Raw genomic sequence first — 27817 nt, 5'->3', positions numbered from 1 at the left:
TTGAGCCTGACTGTGCTGACAGACGGAGTCTAGCCCTGGGTAGACTTTTGCTCAGAGAGAAGACGAGGTCAGGAAAATGTTGAGGGGTGATTGCTCCCATTCCCAGCATTATGTCCGATTACAGGGATATTCCACCCAAAAAAATCATTTACTGACCCTCATACTGTTCCAAACCAGTAAGATATTCTTTCTCCTGTGGAACTCAAAAGGAGATGTTTTTAGGAATATTCATGCCATACAGACTAAGATTTAAGTCGTTACTTAATGAAAATCTTGCTTGACAGTCGTGTTCACCATTTACATTCAGTGTATGGAATAGAGCGTGTATGTGCAATAGGTTAACATGCATCCAAGATCAAAAAACACTTTAATTTTCTCATAATATACATTGCACATCACCTCATTTCTCAAAGAGCCTGAAAACAGTTTGTTTGAAGATTCAGTCTCTCTAAGCCCCTCCTTTCCGAGAGCCTACTCTGCTCTGATTGGTCAGACGGCCCAGTCTGTTGTTGTTGGTCGACCACTACAGCGCGTATTGTAAACAAAATGCCAATTACCATATCTGAATTTCAGCTCCGGAGGCTTCCTCAGTGCTTGATACTCAGTGATACGAACTAATAATGGCGTCAGTTTTACCACATCAAATAGTCTACGTTCACAATGCAATTTTTTTTTGTATAGGTGTTAACATTTTAATGTGGCCAATATCAGATTCCAGTGTGAACAGATCATGGTCCTGGACTGACCCGCATGCGCAAAAGAACGATAAAAAGACGTCACGCAGCACGCTGTCATACTGAAGTAAACGTGGAGAATATTAAATATAAAAAAACAAGAGAAGAGTTTTTAAACATTTATGATACGAGCCCTCATGTTTCGCTTGTATATAGAGCTGTCACTGTAATATTTATGAGCTCTGACACATCACTGTCATTCACTCACTACCTTTCGCAACTGTCTTGATGACTGCAGGTATGTAAAATCTTTGAAGTGACTCCCATGAGAGCAGAATTGTGCCGAATGTTGCTCTAGAGTGAAGTAGAAGTCTCATGAATTCCGATATGACCGTTCAGACTGCGATCGCATTGTAAAACATCTGACCTGTATCGGATTTAGCACCACAAATGGAAGTATCACAAATCGGAATTGAAAAGATCAGATGTGGTTTGTGCCGTTTACACTGTCATGACAAATACAGATCTGAGTCACAAGTGAGCAAAACAATCGGATTTGGCCCACATTTGCCTGCAGTCTGAACGAAGCCTTCGAGTCAGAGTCCTCATGCTTTTGAAGTAAATTTGCTTTTGCAGCGCTGAAAACAATGTCTTCTTGATATGTCGACAACACGAACCAATCTCTTCCAGGCCTCAGCTACAACTACAGTGTTTGAGGGCGGGGCAAAGTAGACGTTTTTCACAGGCAGCCAATGAAAACCATAGGCTGGCATTATGCAAATTTGGAATCGCTGACAACTCGTTTCGGCAGTTCAGAATCAATTTCTAGACAATAACTTTTTTAAAACTTTGCAGACCTTTTACATTCACAAATTGCATGCTGCATGAAAGAAAATATTCGAAAAAGCATGATGGGGCACTTTAAGTTTAAGGAGGATGATTGTATCTGTAGTGTTCTTACTGTATGCGCTGCAGCGGACAGGGGAGTCCTCTGAACCGGCGTTCTTCTGTGACTTCTGTTGTCCCAGAGAACAATCTGCCCCGAGTATGTTCCACCCACCAACAGGTTAGGATGAAACCGGGCAAAACCCACCGACACCACTGGAGACTGGAAAAGACAAGATAAGGCAAAATCTTTAGGACAAAATGACAAAGGAAAGAGAGAATGATGAAGGTGATGATGAAGGAAAGGTGGGCAGAGTACCAAACTATGCTAAGGATTGTGGGAACAGCAGTTTTATATTACAGCATCATAAACAGAGTGCACTAGAGCGAAAAGCGCTGGCTTTTGTTGTGACAGCCTTTCCCTCCATCTTCACTTTTATTGAGTTTTTGGTTCCTCTTCAGTGCCTGTCACATGAAACGTGCCCTAACGCTTACATATTTTCACACAAAATTCTCCGTAGCGGCCTTCACAATTATCTCAGGAGACCAATTACTGACAGCAAGGAGACAACCATATTTTGTTTTACTTGCAAAACTGCCCTTTTCGTGGTGATGTGACAGCAGCGGGCGGGACAGAAGTGTAAAAAAGCGTGTTTTCATTGCGCTCTCCAGTCGTCGGTAAAGCAAAGACTAGGACTGTCTCCCTTCATGCACCGCACCATCTGCGGCCTCGCCGTCATGCACACAGAGTTCATTTTAAAGTGACTGGAAAACAAACCAGAGAAAAAGAAAACACGCTTCTCTTTTCTTTCATTCGTTTCCCCCTCTAAAAAAATACAGCTTCTAAGAGGCTTCGGGAGCAGCTTCACATGTGAGGTGGTTTTTTAAAAGGACTCAAAATAAACTAAGCTGGAGGGGTAAAAATAAAGGCGAGTTGAGTTTATTTACACTCAGGACACGCAGGCAAATCTGGTTTAAAGTTTAAACGCATTAAGACAAAAGCGTTTGATGGTTGGACGGGAGATTATTTGACTGATTGTGTGATTGACTGCGGCCTGATGGAGAAATATTACACAAATACAGAGAACCGGTTATTTTCAGAAATTATTCCCTTCATTTACATACCAGAAATGAATGACGTTATGTTTCGTTAAAGTCACCATGAAATCAAAATTCGTATTTTTTTGGTGGAATATCGCATTTTTATTATAGATCATTTATACATGCACATCATTATTTTTTTAACATTCACATGCTCTTGTAATCTTTAATCAAAATAACTTCCCCTCCCTCTTGCAGGGACATCTCTTCTCTTCTCTGATGATGTGTTTACTGACGTGAGGGCGGGGCAACCTGTCACTCACATGAGACTGACCAATAGCAAACCACAACCATCCAATCAATTCCCCATGGACAAAACCAAATCCCGCCCTACATTTTTTCTTGTTTGAGAAGCCGTTTTACTTGGATAGACATCACAATAAGGAAGAAAAGACAATCGCAACTTCTGTTTCATGGTGACTGGATTTCACTGGACTGGAATACTCCTGAAAAAAATTCAGCGGTGTTGCAACACTGCTACTTAATCTACAGCGCAAAACATACAGAGTGCAATCAGTGATTAATGTAGCCCGATTCCCGAATGACTCTTGAGCAGTTTCTGAATACAGAATACAGGAACTTTAAATACAGGAGTCAATACAGCACAACCAGGGTATTCCAAATCCAAACGGTTCTCAAACAATTGACTCTTTTGAGCCAGTTTTTTATAGTGAATCAAAACCATACAGCACACACCCAGGGTAAATCCAAACGATTCATTAACAAATTACTCTTTTGAGCGAGTTCTTTTTGGTGAATCAAAAATATAGAGTGAACAATGTAGTCGAGTCGATTCTTTTTAGTGAATCAAAACCATACAGCACAAGTGTATTCCAAATGATTCACAAACAAATTACAGTGAATTTGGTTCTTCATAGTGAATCAAACACATAGAGCTTACAACTTACTCATGAGACTTAAATCTGTCATAAGGTTGAAGGAGAGAACCCGAACGCAGACGATATGCAGACACTCAAGGTTTATTACGACACAAAACAGAAAACAAAACCCACGACGGGGCAAAACAGGACTGAGGATAGAACACTTTGACTAAGACAAGATAATAAATGAAGACTAGATTCTGACTTGACAGGAAACAAACTCACAATTCTCATTAAACAGATTCAGATGAAGTACTCACAGGACTGTCACAAAGTATAACACACAATGTTTGACAATGTACCAACACAGGACAGAAAACATGAGGGGATTAAATAGGGAGCAAACTAATCAGGAACACAGGTGTATGCGATGATATAATGATACAAGATGAGATAACAAGGGGGCGGGGTAAGGTGACAAGACAACGCAAGCACACAGCCCAAACAAATGGCCATGTGCTTACACATAAAACATGAGTCTGTCATGATCCTGCCTCAAGACAAGAGAAGATCTGGGACACGAAGGCAGAATCATGACAAAATCAGTATAGCCACTGACTGGTAGTTCATATTAACATAGTTTAAGATACACATTACATGTCCTGTAATAAGTGGTATTTTATAAATTAAATGTTACCACATTTTTTGTTTGTTTAGTATTATTTAATACAGTTAAAGCCAATATTTGGATTGCATTTATGTTGCCTCTAAAAGACTATGAATAGTTGCCGAACAAATGACTGCAATCTAAAAAATGCTGGGTTGTTTCAACCCAACTTTGGGTCAAATATGGACAAACCCAGCCGTTGGGTTACATTTTTAACCCAGCCATTGGGTTTGTCCATATTTGACCCAAAGTTGGGTTTAAACAACCCAGCATTTTTTAGAGTGTAGTCTTTAAAAAGTCACCTTTTGCAAGAACTGATTTATATGTATTAGCTTCTAATTTATTATGATTCCCACCCCTAACTACAGTATTATGGTAGAAATAAAATAGAAAGCATATAATTGCAAGTTACTACACCGACTGCAATAATACAATCATTGGACATCAAAAGCCAACATTTCAGGTAATAAATTGATTAGTATCTTTTAAGAGGTTGAAAAGTTTCACTCAAGTCTTGATTAGTCTGATTGCCAGTACCGCTGGAAAAGGATCTCTGTTCGGTGATTAATGATCAGTCAGACCTGAATACTAACACAGAGACAGGGGAACATTGCTGCTTAAATACACGGCTATTTCAATCAGAGCCACAGGCCGACCTCTGAACCAAGTCTCTTTCTCTCTCTCCTATAGTCATGTGTCAGGGACACGCTCCCCAGACCAGCGCTTCATTACTGGGCTAATGAACATGAGCTGGGGTCACCACAACAAGAGGGTAATAACTCCACTATGAAGCCATTAATCAGAGACTTAATGAAGTATCGTAACCTGAAACTTCAGCTCAGGAGAGCAGTCCAGCCAACAGCCAATCACAGGCTTCTCTGGCCTCTCCGCACACAACAGTTTTTATCAGACTCGTCTGCTGTGGTACGGTCTCATCCCTGTCCTGCAGCAACCTCTGACGACAGTCTCGATCCCTCCGCTTTCTGTTCCTAAACATGCTAATTCTATAGCAGAACAGATTCATTTTGATTGGATAAGCTGATTTGTGTAAATGTATCTGTTCAATCTTTACAAAACTTTACTGTCTTTGGACAACAACCAGTCTGACCTACTCCTGGCAGGGTTATTATTTCTAACTAAAACTAAAACTATTAAAAACATGCTAACACTTTAGTTTAGGGCTTATTAGCATGCATATTACTAGGATATTGGCTGTTTATTAGTACTTATAAAGCACATATTAACATATTCTACATCCCTTAAATCCTACCCAATACCTAAACTTAACTACCTTACTAACTATTAATAAGCAATAATTTAGAGTTTATTGATGCAAAAGTCGTAGTTAGTAGTTAGTTGATACTGAGAATTGGACCCTAATCTAAAGTGTGACCAAAAACATTTCTGTTATTTGAAATAAAGCTGAAATTAAATAAAATATAAATATTAGTTGAAAAAAATTAGAAATGTTGCATTGGCAAATAAACTGAAGTTGAAACACTACAATTATTAACTGTAAATAAACTAAAACTGAAATAAAAATAAATTAGAAATATTTAGAATTAGAAACCTAAATAGAAATATTTTAAATAAACAAAAAAACTAATAAAATGATAAAAAGCACATAAAATTACTAAAAAATGTATCTTAAATTAACATGAAAACTAAAAATATAAAAATAAAATTCAAATACACATGACTCCTTGGCAATACTGGATCTTTTTTTTAATCCAAAAATAACTTAATTACATTTTTTTAAAATAAATTAATGTTTCATTGGAAGTCATGCAAAACAAACACTGAAATGTTAGTAAATTAAGCATGAGAAAATATAAAATATATCAAACAGTAAGGTAAATATAAATTATATAAAAAGAGATTAAGGCAAAAAATGGAGGCATACATAATGTATGACAGTTTCTTGATGGCAAAAACATGTGTGTAAAATCACAAACTTACATTCTGTAGGTCCAAAGTATATTTTGTTAGAAAAGGTCGAAGAGGTCAAACCCCCAAAACCCCAAATAGTTTGGAATTTGAGCACTGGATGACAATGCCTTGCTATGGGGTAACGCTGTAGTCCTCGCTTCACTCCGCAAAGTTCAATGCACTGGACAATGCTGACACGATGTGAACGGGCCTTTAATGATGAATAACATGTCATAGGGCAATCTCAGTTTATAAAACATCAGATGTATTCTTCCCTCATTACTGTAACCACATAAATCCACAGAGACCTTTTGCTCCATAACGAAGCGCAGAGAAATATGACAAGTATTTGAACTCTCTTTAAAGTCATAATCTAAACATGGCAAAGGCGCAAGACGCTGAGAGGAAACTGGATGAAAAGGCTGTATATTCACACCATATGGAGAGCGCAAGTTAAGATCCGTAAGAACGCATGGATTCTGAAATCACCTCTTCAGTTTTACTGGAAGCCCACAAACACATTCTCCACATGCAAGCTTTTGCTACTGGAATTAGCTCACTTTGTCCTATACAACTGTTGGCTGTGATCTTTTCAGTTCTGTAGTGGAATTGCAATGCGATAAATCCATTTCAGGTTTTAGTTTGTTCAAGGGAAGTTGGGATACATCTACATTACACTGAACAAAAAGTATTGTGGCAGAATTATTAAGTGAAAAGAATACGGATTATCATTTTAATGTGCCAAATTTACTTCGTACTCAAGTTAATTCAAAGTATACACTAGTACCATGACCAATAAAATCATGGTAACGACTTGGTACAGTCAATATTAGGAAGCATCCTGTTTGTTGTCCCCACCTAATTTCACTATTTCATCCATTTCGTCAATGTAATTGATTTAATTGAGAATATTTCACATTTCAAGCTTAGCTTGACGTCTAACAACCCAAAGCTCTGATGGAAGTCATATAGAAAAGTAAAATGCAAGTGAAAACACAATCCCACAACACCTTCCTGGTTTCACTGGGACTAAGTGCTTCGGACATAATAATATCAATGGGAATGGTTCAGTATGGGATAATCCACAAGACTAACCTTGGCATGAGGAACACTCCCTCCTTTGTTGCCCCCTTTTTTTGCGGGCCGAAAGGGAAAAGAGGAGGAAAAAAAAGTCGGAGCCATTTGTCAGGGAGCAGATGACTGTGTAACAGACAGTACATTCACTGCCGCCTCCTCCTGAAGCACCACAATCATGTGGTTCTCAGCAAAGCTTATCAGCTCCAGATGCACTCCTCTGTCTTCCACCAGCATCCTTCGCTCCCTACCACTTTTTTTTCCCAAACTGCACCCCACGGATTTTGTCACTCTGCGGTTACTGGCACAGGCCTTGTAATACCATATCTCCGTTTCAGAGAACAATGGAGGAGAAGCCAGTGAATGCGAGTAGTTTGATCTCTCTCTTTTACCTTCGGACAAGAGGAAAGAACGGCCGTGTCCTAGTCAATATGAATGAACAGTATTCTTAGCATAGTCAAAAATGGATGAAATGCAATTCTATACTTTATACTTTCATTTCATTTGGTAGTGCAGTTCCTCCTCAAAGTTCTAAAACATCAACTTTTCAATTTAGTCAACATGCTCTCATATTCAGCTTGCTCCACAAACTTACATAATTCCACTTTTGACTGCATACACTTAAAGGGATATTTCACCAAAGGGATATTTGGTGAAATATTAATATTTCACCAAAATACCCTCAAGTTGTTCCAAACCTGTTTGAGTTTCTTTCTTTTGTTGAACGGAAAAGAAGATATTGAAGAATGTTGGTAATGGCTACCGTCAATTGTCTGGTTACCAACATTCTTCAAAATATCTTCTTTCGTGTTCAACAGAAGATAGACACTCATACAGGTTTGGAACAACATGAGGGTGAGTAAATGACAGAATGTACATTTTTGGGTGAACTTTCCCATTAATTTCTAAATAAATCCTATAGACCTTCACTTGTGGCCTACATCATTTCAAAATGGTCTAGTCAGTGGATTGCTTAAACAACTTTATTTATATTTAGAGCGATTTTTAAAACTATATCTTTCTCATTATAGTTATCGACCTTGGTGTGAACGGGCCTTAAGATGTTCATTTGAAAAATGAACTATTATATGTATTATGTATTATTAATGTATTATTATATATGTATGTATTATTATTGTATGTATTATATAAATGTATTATTATACATAATAATGATAAATGTTTCTTGAGCAGCAAAACAGCATATTAGAATAATTTCTGAAGGATCATGTGACACTGAAAAATTCAGCTTTGAAATTACAGGAAAGAAATCCATTAAAAAATATATTTTAAAACAGTTATATATTAAGAACAGTTATTTTAAATTGTAATAATATTTTCAAAAAGATTGATCAAATAAATGGAGTTTTGGTGAGAAACTTCTTTCAAAAACATTGAAAAATCTTACTTTTTAAACTTTTGAACGGTAATGTACTGTATATGTAACTCAAGTATGCAACCTACTAATATACCCCATTCAATCCATATTCAAAGACTGCATTGTATGTGTCCATTGTGGAGATGGCAATCCCAGAATACACTGATGAGCGCAGTGAAAAAATAAATCCAAAATGGTAGAGAAAGCAGGAGAGATGCTATTCTAAAAATAAAAATCTACAGTATTTTAACTAATAGTCTCTATATTCTCTATATCAGTGCGCACTGTTTCTGATCTCTCTGAAAGTTGCATTAGTAGAAAGTAGCAGTTGTGGTAAGGGGGCGTCACATTTCCGAAACACGCTGGAATCGGTTGATCAATCACAACACACTGATCCAGCCGACCAATCAGAGCACATTGTGCTTTTCAGGAGGAGGGGCTTCATAGAGACAGGAACTAAACAGAGCGTTACTGACAGACTGGGAAGAGAGGAGCTGCAACAATGTCAAAAATAATGTTTTTGAACATTCCAGCATGAAAACCTATTCTAGTAGAGAGCAAAAACAAAATCAAGACTTTGAAAAGGGGCATAATAGGTCCTCTTTAAAAGAGATTAAAGACGCAACTTTTCTGTGCACTTTTTACCATGCAAACTTTAACAGCTTATGTACAGTATTCTAATTAAAGCACTGATAAAAGCACCTAAAAAAATCCAAATAAACTAGCCAACCATCATGACCCATCCCCCTATCTACATTAGTGCTTATTTGTGGATACAAGAGCCGGCAGTAAAACTATAGTGGACTGGAGGTCTCTGCTCTTCCTGTCTCAAAAGCTGTGAGTGGTTTTGAAGCCTTTCTACACTCAGCTTTATGAGCACAGGCAACTCCATCCACCAGCATTATGCAGAGCGGGCATCTCTCCAAGCTCCTGCGAACACATCTTCCTCTGTGCCAGCGAGCCTCAGGCATCCAGCAGGGGTTCACACAGAGTCATCCTGGGTAAAATATATAAATGATATCAATAAAATACAGTCGATGCAGATGAGGGCTGACAGTATCGGTGAGCAGTTTTTTGGGGTGTGCCCTTGATGTGGCGAGAGGCAGCCCACTTGAGAAGGTCATGTGATGTTACTGGCGAGCAGGACCTGCTGTGATGATGGGCCCGAAAGAACAGCAGAGACGAGGGAGCCAAGATCACGCCACACAGAGCCCAAAACAAACCAAAACCACCTTGGAAAAATTCCACAACTGTCTGAACAGGAGTGGCCTTTTGTAACCATCCAAAGCCAGAGAAACTGTGAAATGAAGGAGGAGAGGATAAAGACAAACAGAAGCTGCGTTTCAAAACCTAGTGTGCTGTCTTCGCACGCCGCTTTTAAAAAAAAAGTGTTTTCCAGATGTGAAGTTTTAAAATGTACACTACCATTCAAAAGTTTGGGGTCAGGATGATAAAAAATAAATAAATAAAATAATACTTTTTATTTAGCAAGGACGCATTAAATTGATCAAAAGTGACAGTAAAGACGTTTGCAATATTACGAAATATTCTATTCCAAATAAATGCTCTTCTTTTGAACTTTCGGTTTATCAAAGAATTCTGAAAAAAATGGTTTCCACAAAAACATTAAGCAGCACAACTGTTTTCAACATTGCAGCAAAACAGCATATTAGAATAATTTCTGAAGGATCATGTGACACTGAAAAATTCAGCTTTGAAATTACAGGAAAGAAATCCATTAAAAAATATATTTTAAAACAGTTATATATTAAGAACAGTTATTTTAAATTGTAATAATATTTTCAAAAAGATTGATCAAATAAATGGAGTTTTGGTGAGAAACTTCTTTCAAAAACATTGAAAAATCGTACTTTTTAAACTTTTGAACGGTAATGTACTGTATATGTAACTCAAGTATGCAACCTACTAATATACCCCATTCAATCCATATTCAAAGACTGCATTGTATGTGTCCATTGTGGAGATGGCAATCCCAGAATGCACTGATGAGCGCAGTGAAAAAATAAATCCAAAATGGTAAAGAAAGCAGGAGATGCTATTCTAAAAATAAAAATCTACAGTATTTTAACTAATATCTGCATGTACTGTCTTTTTATGCTTATTAACTAATCACTTTGTTTGCTAAAGGCAAACTCCATTGAAATCAAGGTAACACTTGGTCCACTTGAGACATCAACTATAAATAACTTTGTAATTACATGTCAACTAACTCTTATTAGAGTATTAGTAGACTGTCTGCTTAATCTCTGCTAACACTTTTTTCCCCCTCCCAACAGACACTTAAGTAACTTTGCAAGTACGTACACTGTCAACCTATTCTACTAACCCTAACACCTAACCCTAGCCTAACAGTCTACTAATACTCTGAGATTTAGTTGACATGTACTGTAGTTGCAAAGTTACTTATAGTTAGTAAAACAGAACATCGAAATAAAGTGTAACCAAAATCAATTGCCTCCCATGTATGTGATGTGTTGATTAGGATTAATCTGTGATGATAAGGATGCTGCCTAAGTAGGCGACGAGGCAGCTAACTGGGTTTTTGAACAAAGCTAGAGTGTGAGAAGAAGTATAAGGAGAGAGAGAGATGGAGAGAGAGATGTGGCAAAAAGAGGTAAAGTTGGAACAGCAAAAAGAGAAACTGAGGGAAAAGTGGGAGCCGGCGGTGCTGGAGGGGGGGTTTCTGAAGTATCCAGCACATGAAAGTTGCGGCTGTGGGTAAATCTGGAAAAACGACTGCAAAACTGCTGAACTCCGCCGTACGGCCTGCCAAGAGTGAGGGAAGCCGCAAAGGGAGAATAGGAGGGGAGAAGAAGAGAGGAGAGGAGCGTGTGGGGGATGAGTATATGGCTCTTGCATGCGTGTTCCTCAGAGGGAATAAGATCAGTGTGGTTTGGAAAGGTTAAGCAGCAGAACATGCTCGCACATTAAGAGCCATCAGATTCCCGGTCTAGTGAGAGGGGAGCACCGCCGTTTAGAACAGAGCCCAGAGCGAAAAACAATATCTCGGCAAATTGGCCCAACATCTTTCATCCTCAGCCAACGGCAAAATGTTTGGAGATCCTGTGCTTCTCTCTCCGTTTCTCTCCTCATGATGAAAAAGGGATGCTTGAACCTCAGGACACACTGAAGGAAAGCTGTGAAATGCCATTGTGTGTTATTCATCTTGTTTTTATATATACTTTCTCATGTCCCATCTTTTCTGTAGCCACTGAACCGTAGAGAACAGAAGGTCAGAGTGAGTCTTGATTTATGTGACACCACAATCAAATACACAAGAGCGCTTTTTACAAATGCAATACATTTTAGTGTCTTTTTTATTTAGTATGCTTTTTTATTTGCTAAAATCTCTTATGATTCCCGTCATACAGACAGAATGGCAACAGGAATTTTACAAAGCATTTCTAAACCAGTGGCCAAAAAACCTTGCAGTCTGTAAGACACTGATGACACAGCATTATCAGTGTTGGGTGTAATTAATTACTAATGAATCTAATTACTGTAACCTTGAAAAAGTAAGGGATAACTCTTAATTTTTCTGTAATTACAGTTACCTCTGATGTAATTGCATTAAATACTATATTGACTATAGAACAATTCTATATAAAAACAATAGTGGATTAAAATGTATGTTTGTAATGTAACCTTCTCCCTTTACACACTTTGGTCAGTTCAAGAATAATTTATGCAATTTTAAATTGTTTATTTGAAAGAATCAGAAGTGCAGTTTCGTGTCTAACTATTTAAGGTTGATATTGGATTGAGAACGTAATTAGTAATGCAAGTAATGCAATACTTTAGTACAGTAATCTAATTACACTGTTGAATATGTAATTAGTGGCTAGTAATAAATTACCTTTTTAGAGTAATTTACCCAACATAGTTTTCAATAATAAAGTCAAATGGGATTTTTTTTTTTTTAAATGGCTATTTTATTTTATATATAAATATGAAAAGTCTGGTGTTTATGAACATGTGTTAATATGGCACGTCTGAGTACGCTTGGGTTGTAAGTGTGTGAGTAAACGAGCATGTGTGTGTGAGAGGTGCTGGGCATTGGAAAAGCGGCACATGCACGAGCAGTCCATGTGGGTGGGCAAACATATGCGGCTGTTAGGATTAGGAAGTGGTAAGCCACATCTTTTTATTACAGAAATGTCTCTCTAATATCTCTCCCTCGCACCAGGCTGTCGCCTCCCAGACTTGCTTACTTGGTCGTCTCCCTGAAAAGACTCCCAACCCAGAGTCTTTTATAATTAGCGTCAAAACCGACACCAGATATGTTTTACACACAAACCTCAGGATTTTTCTGGCCTGACCCAAGCGGACACACACCGTAATAAGGTGCTCTGTTCCGCTGCGGTACTCCAAGGCCAGCATGCACCTTTAATTAAATATCACCTTCCACCCATTTAAATCAGTGTCGTCATCTGAAGTGGTACGCTCCATTAGACCTCCCTTTTATTGAAGCTACCACTTCCTTTATCATGGCTTTCCAATTAGGTTGTTTTGGTATACATTTATTGTGAAGTGCTTAGAATACCATGCGTATATACTAGTGAGCTGCTTACAGCACAGTATGCACTACCTGGTGCCTACAATATTTTTATATAGCATTTAATGATAATTAATGATGATTAATATATATTTTAACTTAGTGAATAATTAAATATCTAAAATAAATGATTGTTTTCCATTTTAATCTAAATTTGTGTAAAATGTTTCGACTTTTTGCAGCACAAGTAAAAAAAAAAAATGATTAAAAGGTGTTATTAATATCTCTGTTCACTTGATATACTACGTGAATCGAGTCAAAATGCATATATTGCAAATTCTGAAAATGCAAGAGGTCATTTCAAGGGGTCTAGTTGTTTTTTTAAAGTGTAAATAGTAGTAAGTATGATGTTCTGTGGGGTCTGTAAATTTCCAAACCTATATGATTTTTTTGTCTGAGAAACATTAACAAGATATTTTTTAGAAATTAGCTTTTTTTATATATACAATAGAAGTCAATGGTCACCAAAACTGTTTGATGTCCAACATTCTTCCAAATATGTTCTTTTGAGATGAGTTTTGCAGAAGCAAGAAAGTCACACTGATTTGGTGAGTAAATGATCACAGAATTTTCATTTTTGGGCGAACTATCCCTTTAACACTCTCCGGCACTCCTTTAATATTCTGTGTGACGTGATTTTTGGAGGGTAAGAGTGTAAAGTCGTGCTGTGTTAAGGGTTTTCACCTGGCAGTGGTAGATGTACTCTGGTGTGGTCTTCTTGAATTTCATATTCCACACCAAAGCCACACCGTCTGGCTCATGAGGAGCGTCTTCATTGTTGTTGTAGGAGGCCACCAAGAGCTCAGGATACTGGAAATATGGAAAGATGAAGAGAAGATAGTGAGGGCAGGAGAAAGATGTGAGAGAGAGAAAGAACAGAGAAGAGGATGAGAGTGATAAAGCTGACTGAGAGACAGAGCGAGGGAAGATTCCCCCTTTTAAATGAACAGGTGTTGACACAGAGGGAGAGGTCAGAGAGGGAGGTCAGTCTACCTGAGGGGACCAGTCCAGACAGGTGATGACCCGATGCTTTGACCAGTGCTCATCATAGAACAGACGATTGAGAGAGAGACTGGAGCCGCCCTGTAGATCTCTGAGAGGGGGAGAAACTGATAACATGAGCTCTGGGCTTTTAATACACACTTAACCATATACGATAGTAAGTAAAGCATATCATAACAGACACACACACATATATATATATATATATATATATATGAAGACTTCAGATGCAAAAGCCTCTAAGTGCCATCTGAAATTGTCTTCTAAAATGAGCATTTTTTTCAAGCTTGTATGTTTAAGTTCAGTAATTTTACTTTAATTACAATTAATGGGTCATTTTCATTGCCATTAAAGTGAAATAACTGAACATAAACATACAAGCTTGATAAAAATGATCATTCTAGAAGAAAATTTCAGATGGCACTTAGAGGCTTTTGCATTTGAAGTCTTCATATATATATATATATATATATATATATACATATATATATATATATTAATTAAAGCAAATAAAAAACGATATACATTACCATTCAAAAGTTTGGGGTCGGTAAGATTTTTTATGTTTTTGAAAGGAGCCTCTTATAATCACTAAGGCTGCATTTATTGGAACAAAAATAAAGTAAAAACAGTAATATTGTGAAATATTATTACAATTATATATATATATATATATTTATTTATTTTTATTTGCCTTACTATTATATATGGTAAAGAGTATATATAGTATATATATATATATACTGTATATATATATATATATATATATATATATATATATATATATGTGTGTATATGTATATGTATGTGTGTATCAAAATACTTGAAAATTATTCAAAATATAATAAAATATATTATTGTATTATCTATTTATATAAAAAATTACATAAATGTAAAATAAGAAAAAATGGTCAAAAATAACAGTGTGTTTTGCATTACCCATACAGAAGAAAGCTTGTAAATAGATGACATCATTATGCAAGAATTTATTTGAAGAAGAACAATGTAGTCACACACACACACACACACACTATAAATACTACAGACTAGCACTAACCCTACCTATTTTTGCAAAATTTATCTCACTGAGTTCAGCAAAAAAAAGAAGTTGAAAATACTCTAAAAATGCATTGCATAAAAAAAAATATGTATTATGTAAACATTAAATTTGCATAATATACAAATCTGACTGCATCCAGATAATTTAAGCAGTTAATGGTTTTGATTCCATTTCGTGAAGATTAATTTGGATGTCATTGTTGTCAACCTTCTCACATAAATTACATTTCACAACAATCAAGTTTGTTTTAATTCAACCATTAGTAATGCAATCATTTATAATTTATGATTGTTGTTAAATGGAATGTTTAATGTAACAATAAAATAAATGTAAAAAAGACATAATTAATATAATAAAATATAATATAATTTAAAATATAATGTTTATAAAAAAAGAAACAAATAATAGATAAAATAGCCAGAAATCATGTTTTTGTGTCACGCAGCACATTCTCACCCCTCTTTATCCTCCAGGTCTCGCCCGCTGTAGTCGAAGAAGATGTTGGAGTCCTCAGCTAAAGCTCTCTCCATCACACGAATACTGCGGTCGAAGAAGATGAGGAACTCCTCCGAGTGCAGAACCTGCTGTTTCTCTTCCTCCGTCAGCTCCCGCGGGTGGCCTGATACACACGCCAGACAAAACTAAGACGTAAACACAGCTGCACAGTAAATAAACACAGAACAGGCCGTATGTTTTAATACACAAACACACAAAAGCACATGTCACGACCGCACCGATGGCCTACGTGTTTACACCTACTACTTACATACAATAACACTAACAAACGGATCTAACCACAGACAAAATCATGGCCGTACAGCATAACGATGAGCAGAAACTGTCCAAACTGGACCTAAACAAACTCGCCCGCATTCTTCTTCCTGACTCCCAACGAGCTTTGAAGGTAGTTAAGCCAATTAGAAGGGAGATATGGGCGTAAAAAACAACAAACAAACAACTAAATGAATAAGCAAATACATTAGCGAACACACACGGCTCTTAGTACATCTTTCCATAATGATGACACGCCCAGTTTTTCTCCTCCTTTTTTGATGTTATTGCGTTTCTCTATTTTCTCCCAGACTATTAGGGGCCCGTTCCTTTGATCCGAGCCCACTTGATTTGCGTGCCTTTTTTGATGACTCATAAGGAAGACAAAAGCGTGATCAAAGTCAGCGTGGAGTCAAAGCCCTCGTGTGCTTTCACAGTCCGCCTCTGTCCGGCCTCCCTCTAGTTATTTACCCTGTACACTTGCACAAAGAATGCACTCTCCACTCGCTTTGAAGTCCACTTGCTGGGGTCTAGTGACATTAAAGTTCGATCAGGCCTGACCCAGAATGCCGCGGCCCGATAAGCCCAGCCCCCAGACAGTGAGAATGCCATCTGATACGGCTGCGGGGTCACACGCGAGTGGCCACTCAACGCTCCGCTGATCCTGTTTGGTGACTTTGGGAATTTGACGTGTGGGAGGCCCAAACAACGACTAGTCAAATCAGCACAGGTAGGAACAAAAGTGATTTGTACAGTAGTGAAACTGTTTGAATCATAGCTTTAAAGAGGACCTGTTAAAAAAAGGGTTTTAATTAGGGATGCACTGATATGAAAATTTTGGCCGATACCGTTAACCGATAATTCTTTATATTTGAAAGCCGATAACCGATATATTGGCTAAATAATCATTTTTGAGAGCCTGATTACAAAAGTCTCACCATTAAAAGCCACGTCCCAAGCACACAATTATAATGTTCTCATTATAATTTTATGTAGCCTATAAGACAGACTTGTGCTGCACTGTATTTTCCTTTTTGAAGTGATTTGAGTCATATTTCAAGCAATTCAAAAGCATAATGGCGAACAGTGCGCATCTGAAGCGTCTCAGCTTAAGGAAATACACCATTATTTATCGGCTTTAATATATCGGCCAAATGTTCTTATTGGGCCGATAACGATAACATCAAAAATGTACATATATCGGCCGATACTGATATGGTGGCCGATGTGTCGTGCATCTCTAGTTTTAATGCTTGAATGTTCAAAAGAACACAGTATTTTTCACACATTTGACATTTTTGCAGCTCCTCTCTTCCCAGTCTGTCAGTAACGCTCTGTTTAGTTCATGTCTCTATGAAGCGCCTCCTTCTGAAAAGTGTAATGTGCACTGATTGGTCGGCTGGACCAGTGTGTTGTGATTGGTCACCTTGCCATAACCACCAGTTTCAACACGCGAAATTATTTAAATGAGGAATATTGTGACGTGTTCGTTCCTTTTGCAACTTTTCAGAACTTTTTCATGCTCAAACAGAAACGTTACACACTAAAAAAGTTGAAAATGTTAAAAAGCATGATAGGTCTTCTTTAAATGACCTTTTTGGGAATCTTTTGTCACTGTAAATAAGTTAAATCATACATACTGTAATTGTAAGATATACACATTACTTTACTGGCGGAAGGTTTTACATAGAATGACTTGCATAGCAGCGTAAGCTGTAAATCACATGGCAAATTATTAGAGGTGCTACGTCATGTTAATAAACCCCTCAATGTCATGTCACTCCACCCATGGCTCATTAACCGCTAACAGGATGCATTTCCCTTTGAAACATCAAACGAAGGCCACAATAAAATCCCAGCTATGCCAACACAGAAGGAATTGCCCTTGTGGAAAAGCCACACTGAATGTCATTTTAGTCAGTGTGGGTAATTTATCTACAAATCTGTTATGGTTTCTATTGGCACTTATGGAACATGTGTGCAGAACATGCGTCTCAAAGCCAGGATTTACTGTAAAGAGACGTCTCTCTCGTGGAGTCTGAACTGAGCAGATGTTGTTCCGTGTAACATCCGACATACAGAAGTCAAATGTGCTAAATTTGTGCCAGGTGGAGGCTGTTGGTGAAGGGAACACGCATTTATTACAGAGCAACTTCCCACACACCTTTACTATCTAAATAAGGGCACACCACTTCTATTTTTTTATATATATATATTTTTACATAAAAATAATTTGAAATACAACAGACTAACCTTTACACTAAAATAATATGTTCTGATTAAGTATTGTTTTTATAATCTAATCTAATCTTATATATAATATAATATAATATTTGTGTAACACTTTAATAAGGTTTCATTAGTTAACATTAGTTAAACTAAGACTTCTACAGCATTTGTTAATGTTAGTTCATGTTTATTTATTTACTCATTCATTACTTAAATCAAATGTTGTATTTGTTAACATCAGTTAATGCACTGTGAACTAACATGAACTTTTTATTAACTAACATTAACAAAGATTAACAAATACTGTAACAAATGTATTGCTCATTGTTAGTTCATGTTAGTTTATACATTAACTAATGAGACCATATTGTAAAGTGTTACCAATATTTGTAATAGCTTTATTAATATGAATAAAACATTTAGTTTAAAGGTAATTATAATTACTAATTTTAACCCTAGGTCTAAAAGAAAAATGTTAATTAACCACTGAATGAATGAATGAATAAAAAATAAATACAACTTACATTATTATTAAACTTACGCAGGAATCATTTCTGCTTTTGAGGACATCTCTGGACATCCTTAAAGGGAGTTTTATGAGATTTTTTAGGGTGCTTTTACTCTAGCACTTTTGGTGCAGGTTCGATTGATGTCAAAGTTCGGTTCGTTTGGATGATGTGAATGCTTTTTTCCGAACTTGGGTGTGCATCTGCGAACTGTATGTAAACTCTGGTACAGTTCGCTGCTAATATGAATGCAATCATACTAAATAGCAGTAGTGAACTGATATTGATGACGTATGATTCGATTTCCTCACTTTCCTAACAAGCGTGACTGACGCATGCAAGCAGAGAGAATCTGCTCACCTTCAGCAGAAGTGAAAATGAAAATGAAACGAAAACGCACCGCAGTTTTGACCCAAATAATATAATGTGAACTCAGTCTAGCTGGGGCAGGGCAAGAGGGATCGATCAAACTCGAGTCTGGACCAGGCATTTGAACCTGGAGTGTGAAAGCACCGTTAGCTAACCAAGCAAATGCACTCAGACCCACTCTTACCTTCTTTTGTTTCCTTGCTTTCTTCCTCTTCCTGCAGGTCAGTGTCTGGGCCAGCTTTCGGTTCTGTGACCTCTTCATCCTCCTCTTCATCTTCTGAAAAGACACACACAAAAGGTCACGTTGAGTTTCTGTTCTATGACACCTGCCAAAACTCCACTGCCTCCCTGTGTGACCCACCCTGAGACCCATAATAATAGCTTACAGATCTTATAGATCGTCTGATATACTGACTCCGAGAGCGACAGACTTCCACTCATTTCACTCACAATCGGACTCTATACTAATCAGATGCGCTCAACTCAACGGCTTGTTTTGGATCAACACGGCCTGTTGTTTTTTCGGTTCGATGGGGATTTGCACAGCTGCTTTTTCACAACCGTGAGCTCCAGAGAAATAACACAGTCAGTTAAAAAGACCCTTCCCTCAGAACATGTGTGCTACACGTGTGCGTTGAGTTTATGAATCCAGAGGTCCGCTCATGGAAAGGCACAGATACCCCACAGGAAGGGGAGCTGGTGAGTGGCGTGGCCTCTTTCTGCACTCGATCAACCTCCCAAAACCCCCCGAACGCCTGCCCCGGGGCCCCCCAGGCCCTGAAGTCTCACCCCTTAATTAACCTAGTCACCCCAGTCAAAGACCCCTGCCTAGTGCTACCCGCTCTCAGCCACCTGCTACGCCGTCCGTACCCCTCCTCGGCCCTGAAGTGCTGGCCATGTGTTCCTAACCTTGCCCCATGCCTACAGATGGAGAGAAGGATGACGCTTAACACCCTCAGAGGCACCTGTAGATGGGGCACACACACTCACGCTAGCATACACACAGAGCTCTGTGGGATTGTTTTCTTGTTGAACCCCAGTGGCAGAGGTTAATTATCCGAGGTCGGGCTGACAGTGGGTGCCCAGTCTGCAGAAGGAAGTGATCCCATCATGCCAGACGTGTTGCTGCTGACTCTCAACACCAGTGTATTTGTGTTCACACCAGTTAGGGAGGAGGCAAGGGCCTGGAGGCGCGCTCAACAATGATTTAAGCATTGCAAGAATGCAGCCGCTAACATTGGTGTGAATTATGCTGTAGTATAACAGATTTGCCGCCTTATTGGTGTTTAATCTCAAACAATAATGTTTTTTTCGTAGATTTATTTTTACCCAATGGGTTCTGGAAGGGATTTGTTTTTGGGGGTTTTTCCCCAAAAAAGCTAGCAATAATGCACACTACCAATTAAAACTTTGGGGTTAGTAAGAAATTAATATTTTTATTCAGCAAGGACTCATTAGATTGATCAAAAGTGACAGTTAAAACATTTATAATACAAAATTATCTATTTCAAATAAATGCTGTTCTTTTAAACTTTCAGAAAATCATGAAAAAGCAGCACAACTGTTTTCAACACTGATAATATTCAGAAATGTTTCTTGAGCAGCAAGTCATCATATTAGAATGATTTCTGAAGGATCATGTGACACTGAAGACTGGAGTAATGATGCTGAAAATTCAGCTTTGATCACAGGAATAAATTACATTTCAAAATATATCCAAATAGAAAACAGCTACTTTAAACTGCAACAATATTTCAAAATATTACTATTCTTGCTGTATTTCTAAAGATACTTTAATTAAAAAATGTATAAAATTATCTAATATTAGCCTAACTAGACATGCTGTAACGTTAGGACATGAAATACAGTGCTTTTTAATAATTAAAATAACGTAGACAAAATATTTATTTATTTGATGCTCCACTACTGTTTCTAATAAAAAAAACTTATACTGTAAATGACTCTGCAACATTATTGCAGTATTATTGGACAATTTCTGTAAAATTCTGTAAAAACACAAAGATTGTCTATAGGCTTACATTAGAAAAAGCATCAGCTTGCCTGGAAAATGGCAAATAAAACAGAAATAAAACAAAACTGTAAATAAAACAGATTATTAGAGTATGTTTTACAAGAAAATACAATGTCAGTCTTTCTATTTCAAACTTTCATGTTTAATTCAATGTTTTAATTGTCGTTTCTTTGAAATTAGAAGTTCCAATTTACAAGCATCACAGGCCAAACTGTAATTTGTAGAGACTTGAAACTTTGAGGGATGGTTTGACCGTCACATGAAATGTTCGGGTATTTAGGATTTTTCGAAATACCTACTTTTGTGAACTAGTCTTAGGTTTTTTTGCCCAATCGGAACCAAACCATTGCAGAAAGATTCTGTAGAGTCCAATTGTCAAAAAAATAAAATAAAAATCGCAATTTCGTTTTTATGCATGTGCTTAAAGGCCTTAAAGCGCTTGAACCCCGTTAATTGCTGCTTGCAGCTATATTTATTTGTGAAATTTACGAGCAATTTCTGAGTAAAAACTGTTTATAAAGTAAATCCCACACCAATTTTTTTTTCAGTCAATAGGAACCAAAACTGTTTGGTAACCAAAATATCTTCTTTTATATTCTGTGTTCCAAGTTTTGAACGACATAAGGGTGAGTAAATTATGACAAAATTTTTGGGTGGACTATCCTTTTAAAGAGAAGTCACTTCAAGAACAAACAAAAGTTTACATCAGTTCTTCATTTGTGTCAAATTAAATATGGCATCTACCTTGACTAGGTGCGCACTAAACGTTCATTCCCTCTGAAAATACATATGTTTTTGCTTTGAATACAATGTGCATAGAATATAAAATGTATGTTGAATTCATTGAATGCTTTGTGTTAATACAATATGTATTGTGATTTAAATCCATAGCATATGAGCATAAGCACTGAGACGACTGATTCCCCAGAGGTTGAATGTGGATCACTGATGTGAGCCGAGTCTGGCCAGGAGCAAGTGTGGTTTAGCTGCTGAATACAACTGAGCTCCCGAGCCAGAGACCAGCGGGGAAGAGAGGAGTCCTTAGACCCAGACAGGCAGCCAGCCAGCCCAGGCCGACCACAACAACATGGCCTACTCTGGCCTTCTTTCTCTTTCTCCCCGTCTCATCTGTTTTTGCCCTGTGAGGAAGAAAGAGCCCTGCCATTCATTTTCAGTTCGTTCCTTCCCTCTGGGGCCTGACAGAAAATAGCACAGGCAGAGAACGGGACACCTCTTGCATACCAGAAGACCCACATGCTAGACAGACTATGTCAGAAGGTTTTGGATCAGGATGTCCAAGTGTGGAGCAGGACGTGACCTGATATAACCAGGACTAGAGGAAAGTCATCCACACCAAGCCACCAGAAGTGTTGACCACACAGACGGAGGACAAAGCAACAACAGTCCTGATTCATGGTTGTGGTCCAAAGGTTCGCAAACAACGTTCAAGAGGCTCGCAATATATCAGCAGATCCCTGTGGCTTCCTGCCTAAAAGCGTGTTTTCGTGACACCCCATATCGCTCTGCAAAACATCAACACTGTGGGCCAAATCCCAGGGAACTTTCAAACCAATTTGTAAATTAAAATCCATTTTTAATGCATCAGACCTTCCCATCCACGTCAAAATGTTTATTTGCGCTTCCCATGAGGTGACGGCAACCCACATGGCATCAAGGGATCGGTTAGAAGGCTTGAAAGCGAAGAAGAGAAGGACAAACGAGACAGCTTTAACACACTCTACCCTGGTGCTTAATACGGGTTCACTCAGTGGGAAGGAACATTAGGAACCATCTCCCCTGTTCACCAGGTTGATGAAACTCTGGACGTGCCCTGAAAGGTAATAACATCCCCCTGCATCTTCCCTGCCTTCAATCTCTTCTCAGTTCCCTCAAGCTGCTCGGAGCAATTCAATTCCATCGCTTGTCAAGCTGCTAGTTGTAATGACCAACACAGCAGCCACGTCTATCAAAACAGGACTTCCATCCTTAAAGCGACAAGCTTATCTCAGGTGACTCAAGACATCCCAGATAATTAACTGCTTAATTACGCACCAGAAATCACTATTTGTGCAACAGTTGGGTGCAGGTTGAGAGAAAGATTAGTTCTGCTTATCACTTATTAGAGTCGCAGTGGAAACGCGAAAAGGTTTGATTCGTTGTATGAGGGTGCGAGAGCGAATGCCTCTGAATGTGGTAAGGAGGATCTTAGCGCTTCCCGCTGTTAAGACACTGCACGCGATATACCAGATGCAAATGGTTCACAGATGGACGTGGTCTTGGAAACTTCAGTGTTAAAGGAGAGTTACGGTGCACTTGTCAGGCTCACACTTCCATGCAGTTTTCATGATGGTAAAGCATCTTAAACTGGGTTCATTTGAGATCAGTGATTCTCCTAGGCCAGTGGTTGACAACCTATATGGTCACACTCTGATTAAGGGATGTAGAGTATGGTCATGCAGAATAAGGCATTAATATGTGCTTTATAAGTACTAATAAACAGCCAATATCCGCATGCTAATAAGCAACTAGTTTATAGTGAGAATTGGACCCTAAAGAGTTACCAGTAAACTAAGAAACTGTCGATATAGTTCAATTAATTAACCACAATTAATATTCAGAATTTATTGATTCAACAATCATGATTAATCTTATGATTTATGTTTTTAAAAAAAAGCAGAATTACAGTAATGTCAAATCGGATTAAATTTACTAATATATATTTTATGTGAATAAAGTTACTGTCTAATATGAATTAGTGTTAACAGTCTTTAAAATATAATAATAAAATAATGACATAAAAAGTTTTCCTGCAGCACATTATCGACTCGTCGACCCTCACTGTCACACAGAAGAGCTTTGAGCACCTCTATAAAAGGCACGTGGCGTGGTATAAAGGAGTATAGTGGTGAAAAATGCCGCCAAAAGCAGTATAAGATGCCATCGATTAAACAGAAGAAGGATGCGCCTCAGTCTTTCATCCAGCATTTTATTGGACCAAGCTGCACAGCTCCAGGCCTCTGGATTGGGATATGGAGATGATTAGACAATCAAAAAATCCCCTCATCTGACAAGTGGGGATTTTTTTCTGTCTGTGAGAAGGCAGAGGGTGTTTGTTTTCCTCAAGGCCTCTGAAACACAGAGAGAAATTGAACTGAAGGGCGAAGGGTATTTCCATATGGGGCATGAGACAAGGAAGGGAGGACACCCCTACTGCCCACCATGCTGACTGACAGACACGCAAAATATATCAGACACACTTTCAGGCCTACATTCATACATGTGTCGTCCTCTTTTAAGAAGCACCACATACAGACATACTGAAATAAGGCTTCAGAAGTTGGGTGTCGAGCAGCCTGTAGACCACAACTGAGGCAGAGCACTGAGGAGGCGGACACAGGAACATGAAAGAGGTCTGTAATGTGGAACTGGCACGACAAACTGCACATGAGACAAACACTATCTATCTATCGCACCCCTGCAAGGCACAAAAACACCCTCAAAATCACATTCTCACACACTGATCGACCTCGTGAGGGCAGATGCCATATTGACTTTGACACAAATTAGTTTTAAGCCAGTTTGCTTGTCTTAGCTGGTATAAAGTCGGCATTTAACGAAGTTTTGATAGTCTTTTTTCCCTATTGTGACGTATATCCAAGTGAAATGGCTTCTCGAACAAGAAAAAATGTAGGGCGGAACCTGATTTTGTTCATGGGGAATTGATTGGATGGTTGTGGTTTGCTATTGGTCGATCTGATGTGAGTGACAGGTTGCCCCGCCCTCACGACAGTAAACACATCATCAGAGAAGAGAAGAGATGACGCTGCAAGAGGGAGGGAAAGTTACTGTGATTAAAGATTATGAGGACACATGAATTAAAAAAATAATTATGTGAACAGATAAATCATTTATAATAAATACTGCAACATTCCATAAAAAATAAGCAAATATTAAAAAATAATATATAAAATAATAAATAATAAACAGTCAATTTTGACTTCATGGTGTTGGATTCAGGTCACTGAACAGGTTTTCCAAATCACCCTACCTGTTTCTTGCTGTCTCTGCATACCGTATACCAGTTTAAAAGCTAATATTTTCATATTTTTTTAAAAACACACTTCAGCTTCAGTAACTATACCTGGTGCTAGCAATGCAAAAAGGTTCAATTCCTTGGTGAAATACAAAACTGTTTAAATGTACTGAATGCCACATGCATACACATAATGCAAATGTAACAAATTCAACCTACAATGCAAATATTAAAATAGCAACAGGAAAATAAGTCGCATCAAACTGGACTGAGCCACGATGATAGATTCCGCACACGCTGCAGTCTGCAAACTGTGACCCATCCAGCCAACAAAAGCTCTTCTCTTTCCTTTTCCCGTCTCTCTCACGCAGACACACACACACACACACACACACATGCAAACACGCACACACACACACACACACACACACACACACACACACACACGCAACACACACACACACACACACACACACACACACACACACACACACACACACACACACACACACACACACACACACACACACGCGCACACACACACACACACACACACACAGAGTGTCAGACTGTCTTCTGAAATCAGATGGAAAAAAGCTGTGGAGAGAGTACTGGCTACTTGTTCATCAAACACACAGAGCACAGGCCAGAGTGGAGTCCGGTCCTTGAGCCGACACTCTCCTCGGCCTCCTGCAGCTGTGTGTGTGTGTGTGTGTGAAAGCCCACGGCTGTGGAGACTGCGTTTGCATTTCATAACGACAAACCACACGGATGGCTGACAAACCAGCCATGCCGTTTCAGCCCCTGCAGCTACATTTAAGAAAGTCCAAATAAATGTGCAAAAGTAAAATCATAACATCTCTCACCCCAAGCATAGACCCGTTATAATTATCTAAAAATATTACACACACACACACAGCAAGGACACATTAAGTGGATCAAAAGTGACAGTAAAGACACTTAAAATGTTACAAAAGATTTCTATTTTAAATAAGTGCTCTTCTTTTGAACTTTCTATTCAACAAAGAATCGTGTTTTCAACATTGATAATAATAATAAATGTTTCTTAAGCAGCCAATCAGCATATTAGAATGATTTCTGAATAATCATGTGACACTGAAGTCTGGAGGTCTGGAGTGATGATGCTAAAAATTCAGCTTTGCATCACAGGAAAAAATTACATTTAAAAATATATAACAGATAAATTGAACTGTAATAATATTTCACAATTTTTGTCTTGGTGACAGTCTTGGTGAGTGTAAAAGATTTCTTTCGAAAACATTAACAATTATTACCGACCCCAAACTTTTGAATGGTAGTTTATATAACCAATTACATTGTTTTTTACTTGTACTATAAACACTGCACTGCATATTTTACTTTTCTGAACCACATTCTCTATTATACAATAATTTTTACACTATACTATAATTTCTACCCAATTTACAGTTTCCCATAATATATTTATGTGCTAAATTTCTACTTGCACTGCTAATTAGTTGCACATCATTGGCTCTGCTAGATGAAAGAAAATAAAGTTGAATCTAAAATAATAATGACTCAAACTTCAGCAAGAGGTAGATGAATGAATCAATAGCAAATGGTAGAGACAAACCATCATCAAACCATTCACATAAATCATAGCAACCCTTATCTTTCTTCTCCTCTTCTGAGGATCTTCAAAGTTTGCTGTTGTGGCGAATAATGCTTTGACTCTTTACTGGAAAAGCAACTTCACATTTGGGCACGGCCTTTTGTTGGCCTTCCTCATCATTGTCATTTGTCATCATTATGACATCATTATGACAAACGGCTGAGATTGATCATGAAGTGCTTTTGAGAGTACCGCTATCTTGAAGCCCAAGGCCGCGCGGATCAGACCTGCCTTCTCCTCAGAGACCGAGACGCACTCTGGGGTCTGGAAATGTTCAGAGTCGGGAGAGATAAAGAAAGCCAACACTTTGAACAGATATCTGCTCTGAAGCGCTGCTAACGTGCACAGGAAATCTTTTAGATTTGAGATTCGGACTGAATATTTGAAATAATGTGTAAGTGTGTGTGTGTGTGTGTGTGTGTGGGGGGGGAGTTACCAACATCTTACAGTTCTCATTGTATTTGACTATATATAGTAATAGTAATTCCCATTATTACTATTTATAGTGATTCCCATTATTGCAATGGAACTTCATTTTATAATGTGTGAACATTTATATAGTTAATTTGAATTTATTAGCAGTTCTTTGATAGCAAAAAATATTGAAAAACATTCTACTGTACATATTTCAGATCCAACTTTCGTCATATATGTCATAAACTCTTAATCCATTTCTATAGTTAATTAGACTAAATCTTTTCAGGAGTATTTAAAAACAAACTTTGACACTGGCTTGAGAAAGCTTGATGTTTAGAGAGAGAGAGAGAGAGAGAGAGAGAGAGAGAGAGAGAGAGAGATAGTTTAAAAGTTTGAAGGTTTTAAGTCTGTCAGACAAATCGTTTTGCCTCTAAATAAAAAAACTTTATTTAGAGGCCAGATGCAAAGACGAAAAGTTTCTGATTTGTATTGTAAATCGAATGTCTTAGCATTTGGTCTCTAAATACAGTTTTCTATGCAAGAAATCTTCCACTGTTATGTGTGCCAGCACCTCTCCTTGTTGAACTTTGATATCATTAATTCAAGTCTAAATTATTTCTAAACGATTTACATTTTACT

The 27817-nt window shown here is 37.9% G+C and overlaps 1 protein-coding gene across 3 annotated transcripts in view; it reads right to left on the bottom strand.

The window, feature by feature from the left end:
- dync1i1a (dynein cytoplasmic 1 intermediate chain 1a) overlaps positions 1-27817 on the bottom strand; it is a 71112-nt gene that overhangs the window by 18852 nt on the left and 24443 nt on the right. For 2 of the 3 annotated variants that reach the window (XM_084131106.1, XM_084131108.1), the window contains 5 exons: positions 19227-19319; positions 15624-15786; positions 14099-14198; positions 13790-13915; positions 1636-1782 (listed from right to left, as the gene is read on the bottom strand). In XM_084131106.1, coding sequence (XP_083987232.1) covers positions 1636-1782; positions 13790-13915; positions 14099-14198; positions 15624-15786; positions 19227-19319 — 629 coding nt within the window. The remainder of the gene's footprint in view (positions 1-1635; positions 1783-13789; positions 13916-14098; positions 14199-15623; positions 15787-19226; positions 19320-27817) is intronic. The other variant, XM_084131107.1, reaches the window with a different exon arrangement.

The sequence above is a fragment of the Abramis brama genome (genome assembly GCF_963993115.1).
Source record: "Abramis brama genome assembly, chromosome: 12".
NCBI classification, from domain to species: Eukaryota; Metazoa; Chordata; class Actinopteri; order Cypriniformes; family Leuciscidae; genus Abramis; species Abramis brama.
Note: the sequence above shows the minus strand (reverse complement) of the source record. Positions and strands in the feature narration are given on the sequence as shown.